Source organism: Corvus kubaryi, unplaced genomic scaffold, assembly GCF_017639235.1.
Source record: "Corvus kubaryi isolate FWS band 111438036 unplaced genomic scaffold, C.kubaryi_AGA036_p1.0 66, whole genome shotgun sequence".
NCBI lineage: Eukaryota > Metazoa > Chordata > Aves > Passeriformes > Corvidae > Corvus > Corvus kubaryi.
The window spans coordinates 21,257,343-21,275,405 of record NW_024582054.1 but is presented as its reverse complement, the minus strand read 5'-3'; the positions used below and the strand labels follow the sequence as shown (position 1 = coordinate 21,275,405).

Genomic DNA, 18,063 nt, shown 5'->3' with positions numbered 1-18,063 from the left:
ATGACTTTGGAAGTTTCACTGTCATATTCTCTAGATATAAGTCCCATTGCAGAATACAAATGCTAAAAGCAGTCATAATGCAACTTACAATGTTGGAACAAGACTTAACTGCTCAAAAATGTCCTCTCTTGTGCAGTGAACGGTAGGAAAAAAACACGATTTAGGCAAAGAAGGTCACTGCCCCATTGCAGGGTGGTAAGGAAGTCTGGATGTATTTCAGCTCTGAGGGAGGAAAGCTTATACAGAAATGAGATTTCACCACTCACTGCACACTTTCTGCAGGACAGTTGAGGGCTTTAATAGCTGAATAGAACACAAAATTCAGCACCATTTCGTATTAACCAGGAAATCTTCCTGGCAGTCTTGGCAGAGGACCAGGTCAAACAGACACTGAACTGACCTCTGATTCTCAGTGGTGGTCCTTCCAAATCTGGGTTTAGGCAAACAGGGACATTGCACAGCCTCTTTCCATGCTGTATCTGCTCTGTGAATAAAGAAAAAACTTCAGTCTCCAGAACCACAAATCCAGCATCTGTCACCAGTCACCAGCACCACAAGTCTCAAACAGTTAAAAAAAGAGAAAGACAAATACAACTGCTATAGAAAAGCAAAAACAAAAAGAGTTAATTTTTTAAGCATAGAAAGGAAGGGGGGGGAGGATTAAAGAAGTCTGTACAGGAGAAAGGACACATAACCTAATAATAAAGAAGGCATTTTAGACTAGAGTCATTAAACAGGAAAGGAAGTGCTAGCCATAACGATTCAACAAGATATGGAATATATGAGCCACAAAAAGAGAAAGAAACAAGTGTTTAGAAATACCAAGACACTAGAAGTCAGATATACTTTGTATTAACAGAAGCCAGGCACAAAATTATTTTATTTTACAGACAGCAAGCTCGGGAAAAGAGTGGTTTGAAGTAAGAATGGAAGAGACTCGTGACACATACTTAGGTAATAAAACATAAATTAATAAAGGATGTGTGGACCAAACACATCATACACTTATGTGGGATGAGACTACTTCCTAGCTGGTATGCATGAGTATAATGAGTCTTAAAATTGCGGTGTGACAATGAAATGACAAACGGTCACACAGAGCATTTGTCCTGGAAAAAAAACCACTGTCCAAATAAAAATTTTACTTTGATGCTAGTGTTTGAACAAGAGATTGAGAGATGCAAAGCTTTCCAGAAAAGAACAATTCATTCTGCCTCTCCATGCTTGAAGGCCTTTAGATGAAATTAATATTGCAGGGAAAAGTCACAGATGTTGTGAAGAAAGCTACTAGATTTGGAACAGGATTACTAGACAGAGTTCCTAAACAGTTTTGAGTATTGACCTGTTCATTTTGAATACATGCTAAGTACTTCTTGCAGAACAAAGGGAGTAACTTTTAAATCTCCAAAACCCTGCCTGAGAGACTAGGTGATCCAGCTAAGTCTCTTCAATAAATAAACTTACCTGCTGATACAACAAAACCCCCATTGTCACCACTGGCAAATTCTGACCTTTATGATTTAAGGGTCTCATGCTGAGGATGCTATTCAGCAGACTGGAATAGAAAGGATAATCCTGAACTATGCACCATATCTAGTGCCAGTCTTCAGCTACACAATTTAGTTTGACGGAACTTTATGCTGAAGACTAAATTAAGCAAAAATTTCAACTCAGCTGTCCAGGGCTGGTGGTAAGACATTCATTCAGCATGCTATGTTCCATATAACATTTTAAGCGTTCCTTTCTCTAGACGCATCTAGATCTGTTGATAAATTTCGGAGAACCACAGTTTTGTAATGTCACTAACATCAAAATGGGCACTAAAATATCTAGCATTTTTGACAAACCAGAATGAATTTATTGTTTAGGGACATCTGCTATGAATTTGGCATAACTGAAAGTGTTTTACAGAAGAAAAAAAAAATAAAATGAGTAATGAGTGAATTACATGCTTAATTCAGTTTTCATTGCTTTGCATTCATCTTAAAAGGAGAAAAAGCAGTGAGTGAACAGAAATTTCAGGTGTTCAGCATGACTTGGTAGAAACTTCTTTTAAGAGAAACAAAACTGGCTGGTATAAGGCACAACTCTGTGGTGTACCAACACCATAGTAAACACACACACAAATAAATGATTCCATGCACCAGGGATTAAATCCTATATCTGATGAATTCAGCAGTGATACTTCTATTTCTTTCAATAAGACCAGGAAATAATCTGAGTAATATGTACAATTATAGGGACAACACTGTACCAGAGGGTCTACCTCCCAAATATGTAACTATTACAACTCTTACGAGGTAATAATCTCGTACTCGCTATAAAAATTCACTTTAGACTTGATACTGATCACTTATCTGCAATGGTAGAATAGAAATACTCTCCTTTTTTAAAAGTGGTTTGTTACACAGTAATTGGTTTAGGAAATAGAAATAAAGAACAATAAATGCAGCTCACCAGTATCCCAAGTGCTGATATTGTGGGGAGCACTAGACTGGTGTTCCAGCTGCCTCTTCATTAGCTGGTTCATTGTCAGAGCTCCCAAAGAGCCTCTTTTCATTTGTCTGAACTGAGCTGCAAGTCAGAAATGCAAAAGGATTTCAGGAGCTCAGACATTTAAAACTACTCTCATTTCCTGATCTTACAAGCCAGCATGATATAAATACTGAAAGGACAATGATGGCTTGCTCTGAGGATCTTGCTCAAGTCAATATGCACCTTTCATACAACTACACAGGGTACAATTCTGGCCCCAGTGCCATCAGTCAGAAATGACTTGGATTCACTGTGTCAACTGTCAGTGCCTTTTTGCCTCCAAATATTATGAAAGCTCATCAAAAGATTTGTGAGTGTTAAGATACTACCCTAAAACTCCCATTCTGAGAGGCAATAAATGTACACTTGAGTCTCACTCACACAGTGTACCAAGGAAGGAAACTCAGTCTCCTCCCAGCAAAGTATGGAGGACTGCTGTGTCCATGCTGACCCCAGGAAAACAAATCTACTGACACTATGTACCACCAGCATCCTTCATGGGTGGCACAACCTGACCTTGCCTCCGACATACCCACCCCTCAGGCACAACACCTGCACATTCTGCTGAAGTGTGAAGCCAGCAGCCTTTGAAGATGAGACCCTTCTGTAACTTCACTCCCATTTTTCTTATAGAGAGCTATCAAGCTCTCTGTAACAAGCATTCAATTTTTATTTGTCCAGCTATTTGCTTCTTCAAAATGATTGATTTATGAGATATGTGACACTGGATAATGCTCAAAGTAAAATCATAAAGGAGACTTAAGACTTTTGGTTCATATCGATGTGGTGCTTAGGAACATGACTTAGTGATGGACTCAGCAGTGTTAGGTTGGACTCAAGGATCTTAAAGCTCATTTCCAACCTAAATGATTCTACATACTTTCTCTGCTTAAATTGAGGAAGAAAGAGATCATACTCAACTCCTTTCTTACTTCTTTCTCAATTCATAAAAAATTTCAAATTGAACAAGCATAATACATTCACTTGGGCAATTGAGCCTGAGCAATATGCTTCCACCACTGAAACTAAAATCACTGTTCACTGTATGGGGACAGGGTTTTAAGGCCCTGCTCGAACAGGGCCTGTGAAACTGCTGACACAAGTATCCAGGAAAGTTTTTAAAATGTTACCTTAGGTATAGGTTTAAGTGTTTTCCTCAACAGGCCCTTAGAGAAAGGGCAACAAAGTAAAATCTTCTCTGAATGATCATTTTCATCTGCTACTACATTCAACATCATAAAAAAGACCACTAGCTATCAGGTAGTTTCACTCTAAAATTCCGAACAGTAACCATCTAAGCTGTGAAATTAACACAGCATTCCACATTATTAACTGTAATAAAGAAGTACAGATAAGGGATAAACCGTGACTTTCAGAAAGCTCTGAAGGGTTGAGCGTCTTCTCCTAAACTTGCTCTACTCATTTTCCATCAGAGAGTTTAAAATTCAAAGCAGAGCACTTCCACAAAAACAAAACAAAACAAAACAAAACAAATACAGGCCTTGAGTAATAATAAACAAAATGAATAGTTCAGTGAAAGTCTGCACTGAAATTATTTTCTTAGATGAAGTATTTAAGTTTTTCTTCATTACATCCTTTTCAGTTCCATCCTTTTGAAGTGCATTTAAACTCAATTTTTGGCCCAAGTACAGCATTTCTGCAAAGAATTCCTGGTATAACTGAATTGTAGAATTGAACCAGACCAAGAAACCATTCTTTGTTTCACTTTTAAAAATTATATTGCTGCTGCCTTTCACAGCAAATTAAGAGAAAAATAGAATTTCCATCGTTTCCAGGGCAATGCTTTTAAATAGATGCTTTATCACTTTATCAAGCATAGAATTTCCTGATAAAAGAACAGCAATTAATGTTAGAACTGACAGGACTGCTTGGAGTGCAGATGACTGTCAAAATAGAGAAAATTATCTCTCTGAATTTTCTTAGCAGCTTTTTTGCGATTGTAATTAAAAAAGTTTCATGAATATTTCACATAATCAGGCTATTGTTGAGAAGGTTTGGATATCCAGGATTATTTATCTGATTTCTCAATAACAGCAATAATTTCAAATATTGATAAGTTAAGGAAAAAAACCAAAACAAAACAAAATCCAAACCACCAGAGAGCTACCAAAAAAATTGAAAACCCAAAAAATATCAGAGTTTCCAGCCTTTGAACAGTGTTGGATCCAGGCTGACTGCTGTGGACCAGCGTGTGACTTTTCATGCCTGTGACTGACTAGTGGCACAGGGAGGTGTGCTGGTTTCAGCTGGGGTAGAGTTAATTTTCTTCACCGTGGCTGTGTTTTGGATTTGTGCTGAAGACAGGGTTGATAACAAAGAGATGTTTTAGTTATTGCTGAGCAGGGCTTACACAGAGCCAAGGCCTTTTCTGCTTTCCATGCTGCTGCACTGGTGAGGAGACTGGGGGTGCATGAGAGGCTGGGAGGAGACACAGCCAGGACAGGTGACCCAAACTGACCAAAGGGATATTCCAGACCATGTGGCATCATACTCGGTATATAAAGCAGGTGAAAGAAGGAGGAAGGGGGGGGGATACATTTGGAGTGATGGATTTTATCTTCCCAAGTAACCATTACCTGTAATGGGGCTCTGGTCTCCTGGAGATGGCTGAACACCTGCCTGCCCATGGGAAGCAGTGAATTAATTCCTTGTTTTGCTCTGTTTGCATGCATGGCTTTTACTTTCCCTAATAAATTGTCTTTATCTCAACCTGTGAGTTTTCCAGGTTTTACCCTTCCTGTTCTCTCCTCTATCCTGCTGGTGGGGGAGTGAGCAAGCAGCTGCCTGCAGCTCGGATGCTGGCTGGGGTTAGACCATGACAGGAGGGAAGTTTTCCTCTATCACATTTTCTACAAGCAACCTAACAAGCACATTAGAAGATCAGTAACCTTCATAACAGTGGCTGGCAGTGACAGTCTTTCATTTGTTATCTACAGATCTGATCAGTCCTCCCGTTCCTGTGGAATTCTCTATTCAAAAATAGAAGTCCAAAGGCAAAATCTTCCTGTCGTAGTCAATGATGCATGCTTTGTGTGGCCAGGCACTGGCTGCACAAGTAATGTTACCTACTTCTTTTACAGAAGTGCCTTGTGCTCACAGTCCTGATTAGGGTTTATTATGCAAAGCACTATAAAGGTACATAGTAGAAGATAAAAACCATTTCAGTCTAAATGTACAAGAGACACAATGGAAGCATTCATACTCCTTTTTGCAGTTGGAAACTGAGGCACACAGAAAGAGGAAAGAAATATTTACATAGGAATGGGCTCAATATCATACAGGTACTATTCCCAGTTTCACATATTGGAATTTACAGGAACTGCTAGCACTCAACTAAACCCCAGAGAGATAGGTCTTAACTGGCACCTCTTCAGCGCTTTAGTAAGTGACATCTGCATCATTAGGTGGCCAACAAATGTTCTCTACAAGATGCACATGACCTGAGATGCTTGTGGGAAAACTGGGGAGGTACTCAACTAGCATGTCTAAAATAACGTTCTTTAATAAGCCAGACACCCCTTCCAATCAAATCAGCAGATGACAAATTTCAGAAACTAAAATTTAACATTCCTACACCAATCTGAAACTGAAGTTCAGCAAGACAGTTGAGCTGATCTAGCAGCTCATTAGTATCAAAGGAAGTCATTTCGCCTCCCTTTTTTATTAGCCAGAGTTCTGCCCCACTGGCTTTCAGATGTGTCACCTAGATGAACACATCATTCTGAATTTTGTTAAGTGTTCTAAGGTACCTCCACCTTAACATCTTATCTTTGTGTGCTCTGTTAAACCATGTGTCATGTCTACTTTAAACAACATAGTTCACTTTCAATTGAAATGGTTATGGGAGTCCCAGACAAAGAGCTACCACATTTCAGCGAGCAGCTGAGGAAGTGGCATTCAAGGCATTTTACAAAAATTGCAAGAGATTTGTTTTCCTAAGGTACAGCAAAAAATGTACCAAAGGCCATAGTAACAGCCCTGTGGACTCTCATCTTCTGCTTCTGTGCACTGACAGTTGACAATGCTTTCTCACAGGGGAAAATAAATGTTCAGCTTTAGTGAATTACTGCTTTTAGTTGCTACCTACTTTAATTCAAGAAAGCCACATCTGTCAAACTTGCCACGTCACAAGAGAAAACCTTTAGCTACTAACTGTTAAAATGCTGCTGACCATCAGAGATTTAACAGTTCTAATGATATCCAAAACAACTGTACTTCCAAGAATCAAGGGAACTCAGAGGAAGGAATTTACCATATATGATATGCATCTGATGCACAAATACAGTAACTTTGATTTAATCCTCAAACCAGAGATAAACTTACTTGATATGGAAGAGTGACTACTTGTCTCTGGGACACCTGCTTCAAGAGTTGGTGCAGATGATGACTCTCTTGGCATTTCCAGTGTTGAAAGTCCTTTGGCAGCAGGATCTGCATGTGAAAATTGTGCTTAAAACTCTCAGCATTTAAAATCAACACGGTTTTTCATCTTCCTTCTCCCTGGATGCCCTTTTCACATCATTTCAGTCATCCATTCACCATCTGGCATTCCCAGTAGTTTTAAAAGGATTCAGTATGTGTGTCATAAGAATTTTTATTGGGGCACAGGGATCTATTTCTTAAAATCACTTTTTAAAGGAGACTTCTGCCTACAGTCTTTAGAGCTTGTGACTAATAAATGCACAGAGAGTTTGATATTGATCCCACTCAAGTGATTTTTGGAACCACCAACATGGAAATAAGAGAGAGACCACTCATGTAAAGCTAGTTTAAGTGACAGCTTAGTATCTTTTAAAAGCCTTAAGTCCAATATGTCATCAGTTTTTATTCAAGAGGCTGTTGACCTAGCATTTAATTCTGAAGATTCACAGTTTAAAATTCTGCATTAAAAAGGTTCCACATTGTGTTTCAGAACTGGGACAGCCCTTCCAAGCAGTTTCAAGGATGACAGTGTTCATTACTGCATGAAAACTGGCCCTTATTAATGGTCAAAAAAGCACTGAGTCTAATTGCACAATTCTTTCAAGACCACGCTTCTCTATATGAAAGGTTCAAAAGCACTCAGCTCTAATTTTTATAAAGCTCCAGTAGTTCTTCAGTTTATTAGAACCATAAATGGGACAACAGGCCTGAAACATAAAGGGAACAGTGTAACTATGATTACACAGAACAATTTCACCTTGTAAATGTGGAATATCCTCAGAAGAAATTATACTTTGGCTCTCTCTGAAGTAATTAAGAAAAAAGTCAGGTCAGGAATGCATAAATATTCCCCCTCACTTCAACAGCAACAAAGAACTGATGCCTGAAGGATTCTGTCCTTTTTTATTAATTTGTTATAAAACCTGTTAAAATTCTAATAACTAAAATATCCTAGGGAAAAAAAACCAGCCAAGAAATTAAAAAGGCAGCAGCATACAGTTTTTCAAACTGATAGATCCAATTGGAATCTGAGGAATAGCTAAAACTCACTTTATCTCCACCCGAAAATCTTAGTAACAAAACTTTGCACTGAAATCACCTGAAAAAACTTAGGTTACACAGAGGATTGCCCATCTTTGAATTTCAAATCTTTAACAAACACAAGCAAGGAAAACTTTGTGGATACCCAGTACAAAGAAGGCTAAAAACAGATTTTAGTGTATAAAAGCCAAAATATCTATGTATGTCTATGTCTAAATGCAAACTTTGGTTAATTCCAAGTGCTCTCACTTCTGAAGTCTACAGCCTGCTCAGCCGTGCACTTTGTGATCCATTCTGCTTTCCACTGCCTTATGCGGGCAAAAGAAATAAGGGCCAAAAATCACTACACCAAAAGAGAATCAGTGTAGCATGGACTAGATTAGCAGGATAAAAGGCACCAAAGTGACCCTTTTTCTGACTCCCAGCATAAAGAGGACAGGGAGTTTCATTCCCTAACTTGGATATCAGAATGAATATTTTTGTCACAGAATTCCACTTCCTTTTCAAATGGGCTCTTTACACATTCATCATACCTGACTGGTTAGCACATTCCTTGTGAGGAACGAACACCTGAAAGCACTCAGCTAGCACATCAGATGCTATAAATACCCATGTCTCTCTATAAATAAACACATCTCCTTACACCGGTCTGTTACTAAAACCTTCACACAAAAATAAACCTTTTGATCGGGTGAGTGAGCTCACCTGCCTCCTTCTGCTCTCCCAGCTTGTCAAGGATGTTAAAGGAAATGTCCAGGTATTCTCTCTGAATAGCACTCACAGCAATCTTCCTCTGCTTCCTCTGGCGAGGAACAATCTGAATCTTAAATTCTGACTCCTCAGTCTCTTCTTCTTGTTTCTGCTCTGTGTTTTGTTCGGTGTCAGACTCTGTATTGGTATCAGGTTTATCACTTTCTGTTTGCTTTTCAGAATCTTCGGGGACTTTAATAAGGACTGTCTTTACATTTGGGCTTGGAATTGTTCCACTAGGTTTAATTTCCTCCACACTGAGCTCAGAGTTATCATCAAGGGACATTTCTGGAAGGGCAGATGATTTCTGCAGCAAGTCCCTTTTCTGTTTCAGTGTTAGTGAGTTTCCAGAGGACACGTCCTGAAATTCTTCTGACTTAACTAACTCTGAAGAGTCCTTCTGATCTTTGGGAGAAGTGGAAATGACCTCCTCTATTACTGCTGAAGCCTTGTCACTTGTATCCTTAGAACTAAAGTCTTTGGAGCAATCTTCAACGCTGAACTGTACCAGCGGAGTTGTGCTGAGGCTGAGTGCAGATACATTGATAGGAGTTGAAGGAGATGAAACAGCAGTTTTGCCAGAGACCTCATCATTCAGTGGGTTTGTCGTTTCTTCTTCTTCATCACTCTCCACTATTCTAAGGGGAGGAAGTGGTTCAAAGACTAAAGAGTCACTGTCTGAAGTGGAGAGCACTGAATGTTTTTCAGGACCCGATGTTGAATCGGAGGACAAATCTATCAGATCTAAATCTTCCTTGGGACCAGCAGTTTTAACTGGGGAGTCCACTTTCACTTCATAGGTTTCCATGCAGTTTAGCCTAACCTCTGGTATGACAGGTCTTTTTGTTTCCTGGAAACTCTCTGCATGAGGAAGACCTTCTTGTGTGTCTATATTTTCAGCTTTAGTAGAAGAGTTCTGCCGAGACCGCCCATAATCGCTCTGCCTGTGTGTGGCGTAAGCAGCAGGGACAGGAGGCTTTTCTAAGTCACACCGGTCTATGCAGGACTTCCTGCGATGTTCGTCTAATGAGAACAACAGGGAGTCTGCATTCCCTATATCAAGAGATTTTTGTTTTAGAGAGCGCAGTTTTTTTTTCTGAATGCTTTCTTCTCTCACACAGCGTAGAATGCTGTCTTGTAAGGCCCCCGTCTCTCTATATTCAGCCAGCTCTATTTCACCTGATCAAAACAGAAAAAGCTAATACTACCTCAGATGGAGACTTTTGGCAGATACCTTCATCTTTATATCACAATTCGACATGAGTGACATTTTAAATACAAACCCAGTATTAGTCAAAATTGCCCATATTTTGTTTTAACCTCAGAATGAAATTACATGGATTTTTACAACAAACAGTAACAAAAACCTGCTATTTGGATAGTAGAGTTTATCTAAATACTGTCCAAACTCTATTCATCCTGCACAGACGTACCTTGAAGATAGAATGTTTAACCTTGTGCATTGAAAGACGGTGGCGAAGGCATGTAATTTCCACAGATACTTGGGATGGCTGCATGTAGTACACCTATGTGCTATTTACTGCAGCAGAACAGGCTTAAGATGGATGCTTCTGATTCAAGAAGCAAGGGTAGTATTGGCAGTGAGGATATTGTAGCACAAGCCTGAGATCAGAGAATTTTTCCCTGGTGATCTTAGAACCCAGCAGAGCCCAGCAGCTACCACAGCACTCAGTCCTGCCTCCTTGTCCTAGGGAAGAGGGCAGTGAGCACAGCTGCCCCTGCTGGCACTGCCACTGCACTGGTATTCTGCTGTGTGAACACGCTCATTGAGAACATTTTAAAAGATTATTATCGTTGTTATTATTATTATTATGAATTATGTATTTTCACATAAAAAGGGATATTCCTAATCATTAATATTCCCATATTTCAAAATACTCCACATATGAATCACCACAAAGAAAAAAACAGTGATAAAAGTTTAAGTGTTCACTCTAGTCAGAATCACTCCCCCTCCCTGTGCAAAAACCTGAAAGAAAAGCAGGTGGGTGGTAGTGGAAATCTCTTCAAATTTTTTTTAGTCTACCCATTCCAGACACCTAAATTTGAAATCAAAATAGTTATCACTTTTTGAAAACCCCAAATGAACATTTTTGCCAGTGGGAAACCATAATATTTGCAGCAGCAACAACAAATTTGCTTACCATAGAGTCCACCTTATCAACAAAATCAATTTCTGGAAGAAAATAATTTGAGTAAAAACTCTTCAGCCCAACAGTTGAAGAAAATTTTAAAAAGTCCTCTTAATATTTTTTAATTCAGAAGAGCTTAATGTTTCAGAAAACAACTTCTAATTTTAGATATTTTTACTCTGGAGGGCCTACTTTGAGATTCCTAAAAGGTAATTCATTCAGGGAAATGAGTGCTCTTAAGAGTCAGACAGAGTAGTTATATTAAAATTAGGCAGTGCAACAAACTCTACAAAGAAAGGTGGTAGCTTGAAACTAAGAGTAGGAAATTGTATTTCTGCATGAGTTTATACCAACAAAACAATTCATACTTCTCTGAGCATTCATCTCAACTGGTTGATATTTCACCATTTTGCTGCCACCAATTCTTTTCAGTCTTGCAAAGAAAGTTTGAGACTCTTTATTGCAAGGTCCAGTTGGTGTATCATGAATATCAGATTCATCAAAAACACTGTCTTCCTCTGCTGGAGAAAAAAAAAACTTTATTACTCTTAAGAGAGTGCAATTTCTTGAATGAAAAGCTGTCTACGTAACAAAACCTCAGCTAGTGTCAATTAAACTTGAATTGAAAAATGAGTTTTGCAAGAAAATTTGTATCCCAGGTTTAACTTTGTCATTCTTGTTCCATCTTGAGTTAATGTCAGAGACAAATGAAAAATGGGTTACAGTGCAACAAAAACATAACAAAGCTTCTACCATTCTAAGTTGATCTTCTCTACTGATAATAATACAGATTCTTTAGATGGAAGAAATACACTAGATTGGGACACTGACTTGAGTAAACAATTTCTGTAGTGCTCAGAGAGAAATGGTAAATTGAAGAAGATGGAAATTAGTACAAGAATTGCAAGGTAAGTAATAAACCAGCAAAATAAGAAAGTGAAGAAGGAAGAAATGGATAATCTTGGGAATCTGATAATGGTAACAGTAACAGAATAAGACCTAAGAGTATGAATTATGAAATTATTGATCTAAGTAGTAATAGTAAAACCTTATGTTCTGATTTGAGACCAGCCAGATGAAAATGGCAAAGAGAAAGAAAGATCCAAATCTATTTATCCATCCAAAAAAATGCCCTACCATCTATGTGAAATGGCTATTAAAAAAAAACAGAAATAAAAAAAGAAAAAATCCATATCTATCATGTGGAATCATTCTGTAATTCTATGTCCAGTAATTCATCTCCAAGGAAATAAGAAACACTACCGGGACAATGAAGAAAACAGAGCACTCAAACAAAGTTTGCCTTGTTTATTCTAGCAAGCAAATATGAAGAGGAAATGCAGTTGGTGTCTGGGAGTGAAGGGGCAAGTAAGTCAAAGATCTAGAATGGACAAAAATTGAGGACTTAAATGAGACATAAATATCTTTAGCTTTGAAATTGCTGGAAAGTTGCTAGTATATGTGAAGATAGGAAACTGCCACCAGGGCATCCGGGACAAGATACCTAATTGAAATGATGAATCCAGAAAAATCAATCAAAGTTGACAGTAAGAATTTCCACAAGAACTGGCTTTAATAAGTTAGAAGATCACTTTTAATGTCATGTCCTATGTGTAACTTCTTCTTCCCCATAGCAGCAAATGTTTCTTGTCAGAATATTTAGCATCAGTTCTACAGCAGTCAGTACACTTGATCCCCACAACACTCATGATCCCCACAGCAAAGTTCAGCAGAAAAATAGGAAAAAAGTTCAATAGTGGGGAAATCCATCTTTAGCATAGGAATTCTTGCTGCCTGACAACAAAATCCTCATCTGCTCACTATCTAAATACCACCTCTGATGATGACAGCAACATACACGCACACCACCTGACCAGTGATTAAACAAGTCTCTTTAGAAAAGGTGGCAAAGGCTTCAACGCTCCAAATCTCTATGGAATTACATTGGCTGCTTTTTGCAGGTGAAAGGAAACTTTTCTACATCCTCCTTTTTCTGCAGCCCTTCCACAAAGGAGGAGAACAAGCCTATGACTAAGTCAGTATTTACAGAGTAAAATTTGCCCATTTATGGTCTTTTACCTCTGTGCAGCCCAAAGCCCATCAGAACAGCTTTGGAAAGCAAGTAAATATTATTCTCCTTACTGTAAACATAAGGAAACAATGCTGAAGTAAGACACAAGGCCACCCAGGGAACCAGTATTGGACAAGCTGGGTACTTGGGCACCTCACTTTGTCTTTAAAACATCTCAGAATCAATCCAGAAAGTTAATGCACTTCATAAATGCGTTATTAAGTCATTATGAACTAAGTCACTGTCTCAAAGACAAATTTGTAGTAAGGCCACAGTTATCTTAACCCTCTTAGCCCTCCACTAGCAATACAAAATGTCCAACAGAGTGAGGATATGCAATATATAGTTTAAATTCACGTTGAGGTTGCTTTAATTTGCTAGAGCAGAGTAATAGGGTGTTCAGGTAAACAAAACTCTGTGCTCTTGTTTTGCGGGATATCTTTCCACGAGCAGCAAGCAGCAAAAGAGGAAAAGGTTCTGACATGAAAACATAAGAGTTTCTTGGATTTTTCTTCAGAAGAGTTTGCTGCATACTACAAAGACTATTTGAGAAGGAAGATGTAAACAGCAAATAAGCAGCTAAAAGGCAAAATAGCTGGAAGTAGGCTACAGAATTTCAAAAGAACCTGTTAAACTTTTATCATTAACACTCATTATATAACTAACCTCACAAACCTAAGGAATTACACTCAGTGACACCATGGTACTAGAAGCCCCAAGCTTACACCAGTTCACATCACCACAGTACCTCTGCTACAACTTAGGAAGCACATACAGAGCTAACAATGACAGAGTTTAAGAGTTGAACCTTACATTCTTTTGCCTTTAAACATCCACATAGATGTTTGCATTAACCTTTCCAACTTCAGCCCCTTTAAATAGAAAAACTATAGACTGAAATCATAGTTTTATCTTTTCAGTATCAAATATTTGCTACTATTTCATGTTATTACAAAGTAAAATCAGAACGTGGTGTCAGGCTGGTTGTATACCTTGTGCATTATCATGATCAGCTAGCACTGCCATAGAAAAGGCCAAGGACTATCCAGACATGGTGCCTGAGCCATTAAGTCTAAGATCCACTCCCCTGAGAGATGTGAGACCACTGTGCTAACTCAGGCTATGGAGCAGCTGAGAATGTCTTTTACTATACATGGCCATATTGGTCAGATAAGTCAGACTTCAGACTCAATTCCAAGTATTATGTTCTAAAGTTCAGACCATATTCACCCATTTCTGCAACATCTGCAAGATTCATGAATTAAATCAATGGCTATCATGCAAATTAGAGTGTTAAAAGTACCTTTCTCCTTTTCACTGTATCGGCTTATGTTACTGTTGTCACTATACAAAGGACCAGCAGTTGCATGGGGCTTGCAGCTGTGATACTGAGCGTTGAGGGTATTGACTGTGATGTGGATTAGGTGAAGTACAATCTTGCTGATTTCACAGTCTCTGTAGGGGTACTGTTCAGCAAAAGAGAAACTTCAGCTTAAAAACTAACTTTTCTCCTTGGATAAACATTCAGGCAGCAAAACAGAAAAATTACAATAATATTGTCAGCTGGATGCCCTTTGCCTTCCCTTGATTATACATTTCCAAATACATCAAGAGAAGCAGGACTGTTGAGAGCTTTGTACACAGAATTATTTTAATAAAATATTAAAAGTCCATATTAGTAACATTTAGTGTCTGCACTTCCTTGTATGCCCTATAGATCTGCTAGAAATTTGTTAAGCATATCAAAAGTATTCACAGCTCCATTTCAGTGCACAAATGCATTACATTTTAACAGCAATTCCTAAAAAGCTCACTTTTTATCACTCAGCTAAAGAACAGAAACTGCTAAATTGACACATTCCTCCCTTTAAAGTCACTACTGTTTTTTTAAAACTAATTCTAAGTTACTCAAAATACTCCTCACCGGAATTTCAAACATAATTTTCCTATTTTCAAATCCATATTTTCCTTTTCTCAGGTAAACACTTGAAAGACAATATAGACTGCAGAAGCACAGAGGAAGTCAGTTGAACAGACTAAATCCCAACTATTTCAGACATTGAAATTAAAGGCAGTGAGTAAGTATATCAGAGAAAAGTGTCCTTTACAGTTCTTTTCACTTGCCATACATTTAGGTGTTCCCTGAAATAAATTTCAAATTGAAGTGTAAATTTTTCTGTGGACAGTGTCTGATTAAGACCACTCACCTTATAGAGAATAACGAGCAAAGCCTTTAACCACATCTGCCGAATGTGAGGTTTGAGGGACCACAGGGAGCAGCGAGGAGGCTGCTGAAAGTAATGCCTTAGCTGAGGACAAGTGCAATATTTCAACACCTGCACCACCAAGGGAAGAAGGTGTTTTCCCAGGTTGATGTTATAGTCCATCACCTGAAAAGAACACAGGAGTTACTTCACCATACCAAATCCACTGATGTTGAAAAGCAAAATAATTAATACAGTTGAGGTATTAGTTAAGTGAAGAGAAATCAATGGTTTTAAGGAAGTCTCACTACCATTTAGAAGCTTTCTACCAGCTTACCACCTTCTCATTTTAGCCAGATAGGCAGAATGAAACAAAAGAAAACGTGTTCTGAAAGCCTTTCATCCAGTACAGTTTAAATTTTAAGATACACTGGCAAGTTCATAAAATATATTATGCTGAAATAGCCTTGTATTATAGCACAAGTTGATCATGCTTCAATACACAAAAACATATGTATATCATGTATATCCCATGTTTAACAGACAGAATGCAGCTGTGAGTTTTGAGGGTTGTGTATTTTTGTTATTTAGGGGCTTTGTATGAACATTTTAACATTGTACTGGCAGTTTTCTTTTTTTCTCTCAATAGGCTTGCAACATTAGGCATTGGGGTTTTTTAAGCCCCAAGTTCTGGGATCAGGTAATGATGCTCTGTTCCCACTCTCCTCTTTACCAAAGGTAAGAGTGTCTGCTATGTTATGCAGGAAGTTTAAGCACACAAATCCTAAAGGATCCAAGAATAAAGCAAATGAAAAATATCTTGCTCTAAATAAAACGCTCATCAATGTTAAGTAGTGGTGTTGCTGCAGACAGGTTGCTGTGATTACTGTTAGTCATATGCCTTTCCCCCATCCTGACCTTTGAAGAACATCATGCTATTTGGGGCCAGTCCTAGTGCTTTGAATCCTAGAAGTGATTCAAAAGTGCAGTAAGGCCATATATTCCCACTACCCTGGCACAACTGTGTTTTCGATTGAAACTGCAATGCTATTTTCCATAATCTTCCTATCAGTCTTCCAACATGAGCTATTTTTAAAATCACACACGCTGAAATCAGCAGTTAAACTAGATCATAAGAAGGCTCCACAAAGCCCTCGTGTCTGATGCTGCCCTACACTGGTTGGCACCTGGGAAGGTGTGACAGCAGGCCAAGCCAACTCCAGCACAACCCCCAAAATCCAACATGCCCCTGCAGTTTCAATGGACTTAGTGGATTTTATCAGCAGCTCTCTACATCTAAACAGACAGCCTGTACTTCTTTTGCTTTGTTTTTATTAGAACAAGTAGATGAGCCTAATTTACAAACACTAAACTCATGTCTCAAGTTCTCTTCTGAACAAGCTGACTAGAAGTCCTTCCCTGCAAAATTCTCCAGCTTGATGTGCAGCTGTCTCAAATATTTGTGTTGCATGTGTAGAGCTAAATAGAAGAATCCCATATCTACCCATGTAGGGTGAGCCAGTCGAATATATGGTTTATAATCACCAAATTTGGTCCTACCCTGCAATGCTGGGTTCCCTCAGGGAGCGATAAGCATGGTTAGGAATAACTCATCCATACAAAGCAGAGCGAGCGCTGCCTAACAGAGCACATATTGTAACGCAAACATGCCTGGCACTGAGCAGAGCCATTTTTCAAGCGGCTGCAGGAAAATAATGAATAATGGAATAAAGGAATAAATGAATAAAGGAATAAATGGATAGAGGAATAAATGGATAGAGGAATAAAGGAATAAAGGAATAAAGGAATAAAGGAATAAAGGCCGCGGAATAGGCGGAGCGGAGCCCGCGCCAGGCCAACGCGCTGCGCAACATCGCCACCGCGCGGGCAAGCACCGCCACTGCAGAGAAACCCGGGCTGTCCAAAACACTTCGACTTTCTGGTGAAAAATACTGACAAACATTGGACTTTTTATTTATTGAACTGTCCATTCGAACCAAGCTTGGAATCAAAATCAACGAACCAGCAAGCCAACACAATCCCAATCTTTGTGGAACTGGCAGGGGAAAGCAAGTATTGATGGCTTGGGAAGGAAGGAAGAGTAACTGAAATATATCTCTGAAGGGCTCAGTACTAAACTTTCACTCTCTAAACACATCTTCGGATTGCAAATGGCATTTCTCTTGCAGCAAAGGTGATTCCAAACGCAAACCAGCCCTACAGATAAGGAAACAATTCTCCCAAATTACAAATTAAAGTTTTGATGTCTGCTGCACAGAGAAAAACCCTGGCCTACTGAAGTTCTCAAACTCCTTTTTATGTCAGAGGAACCAGGATTCAGTTAAAAAGCTTTTAAACACAAATGGTGAATTTAGCTCTCACAAGACATTTTAAAGGTGAAAGAGAAAGGCAGGGGCTGATATTTACAATTGCAGTAAGGAGTACTTCTGAAAATCAGGCTAATTAAGATCACTGAAATTTGGGCTTCCAAACTTGGAAAACACATGGAAAAATGCGGAAGAGGCTGCACTGTGATCTGAACTGCCACTTCCAGACTCTCAGTACAACAGTAGCAGATCTGAATCTCCTTTTACACTCTTTAGCTTAAAACTGTACAAATGAAAGGTGATTGACACAGAGCCATAAGGCTCTGGGACAATGGAACACGATGCATTTCCAGCTACCCAGTTTGCATTAACACCATCTATTTTGCTTCCTGAAATATGGATACCTGACATTGCCACAGCTGTGAAAATTTATCCAACTATCAACACCACATTTATCTTTAAAAAAAAATCACTGATTCCAACATGTGAATCAGAAAATCCTGGTAAGAATTGCAGATACAGAAGAGACAAGGATAGCT

General features: G+C 38.7%; 1 protein-coding gene across 14 annotated transcripts in view; it reads right to left on the bottom strand.

Annotated features, from left to right (window-relative positions):
• The window catches only part of UNC79 (unc-79 homolog, NALCN channel complex subunit), a 107,378-nt gene that overhangs the window by 39,661 nt on the left and 49,654 nt on the right, over positions 1-18,063 (bottom strand). For 7 of the 14 annotated variants that reach the window (XM_042047455.1, XM_042047462.1, XM_042047457.1 and 4 more), the window contains 7 exons: positions 15,201-15,383; positions 14,297-14,459; positions 11,291-11,443; positions 8,725-9,948; positions 6,880-6,987; positions 2,458-2,574; positions 401-484 (listed from right to left, as the gene is read on the bottom strand). In XM_042047455.1, coding sequence (XP_041903389.1) covers positions 401-484; positions 2,458-2,574; positions 6,880-6,987; positions 8,725-9,948; positions 11,291-11,443; positions 14,297-14,459; positions 15,201-15,383 — 2,032 coding nt within the window. The remainder of the gene's footprint in view (positions 1-400; positions 485-2,457; positions 2,575-6,879; positions 6,988-8,724; positions 9,949-11,290; positions 11,444-14,296; positions 14,460-15,200; positions 15,384-18,063) is intronic. The other 7 variants (XM_042047456.1, XM_042047454.1, XM_042047466.1 and 4 more) reach the window with 5 other exon arrangements.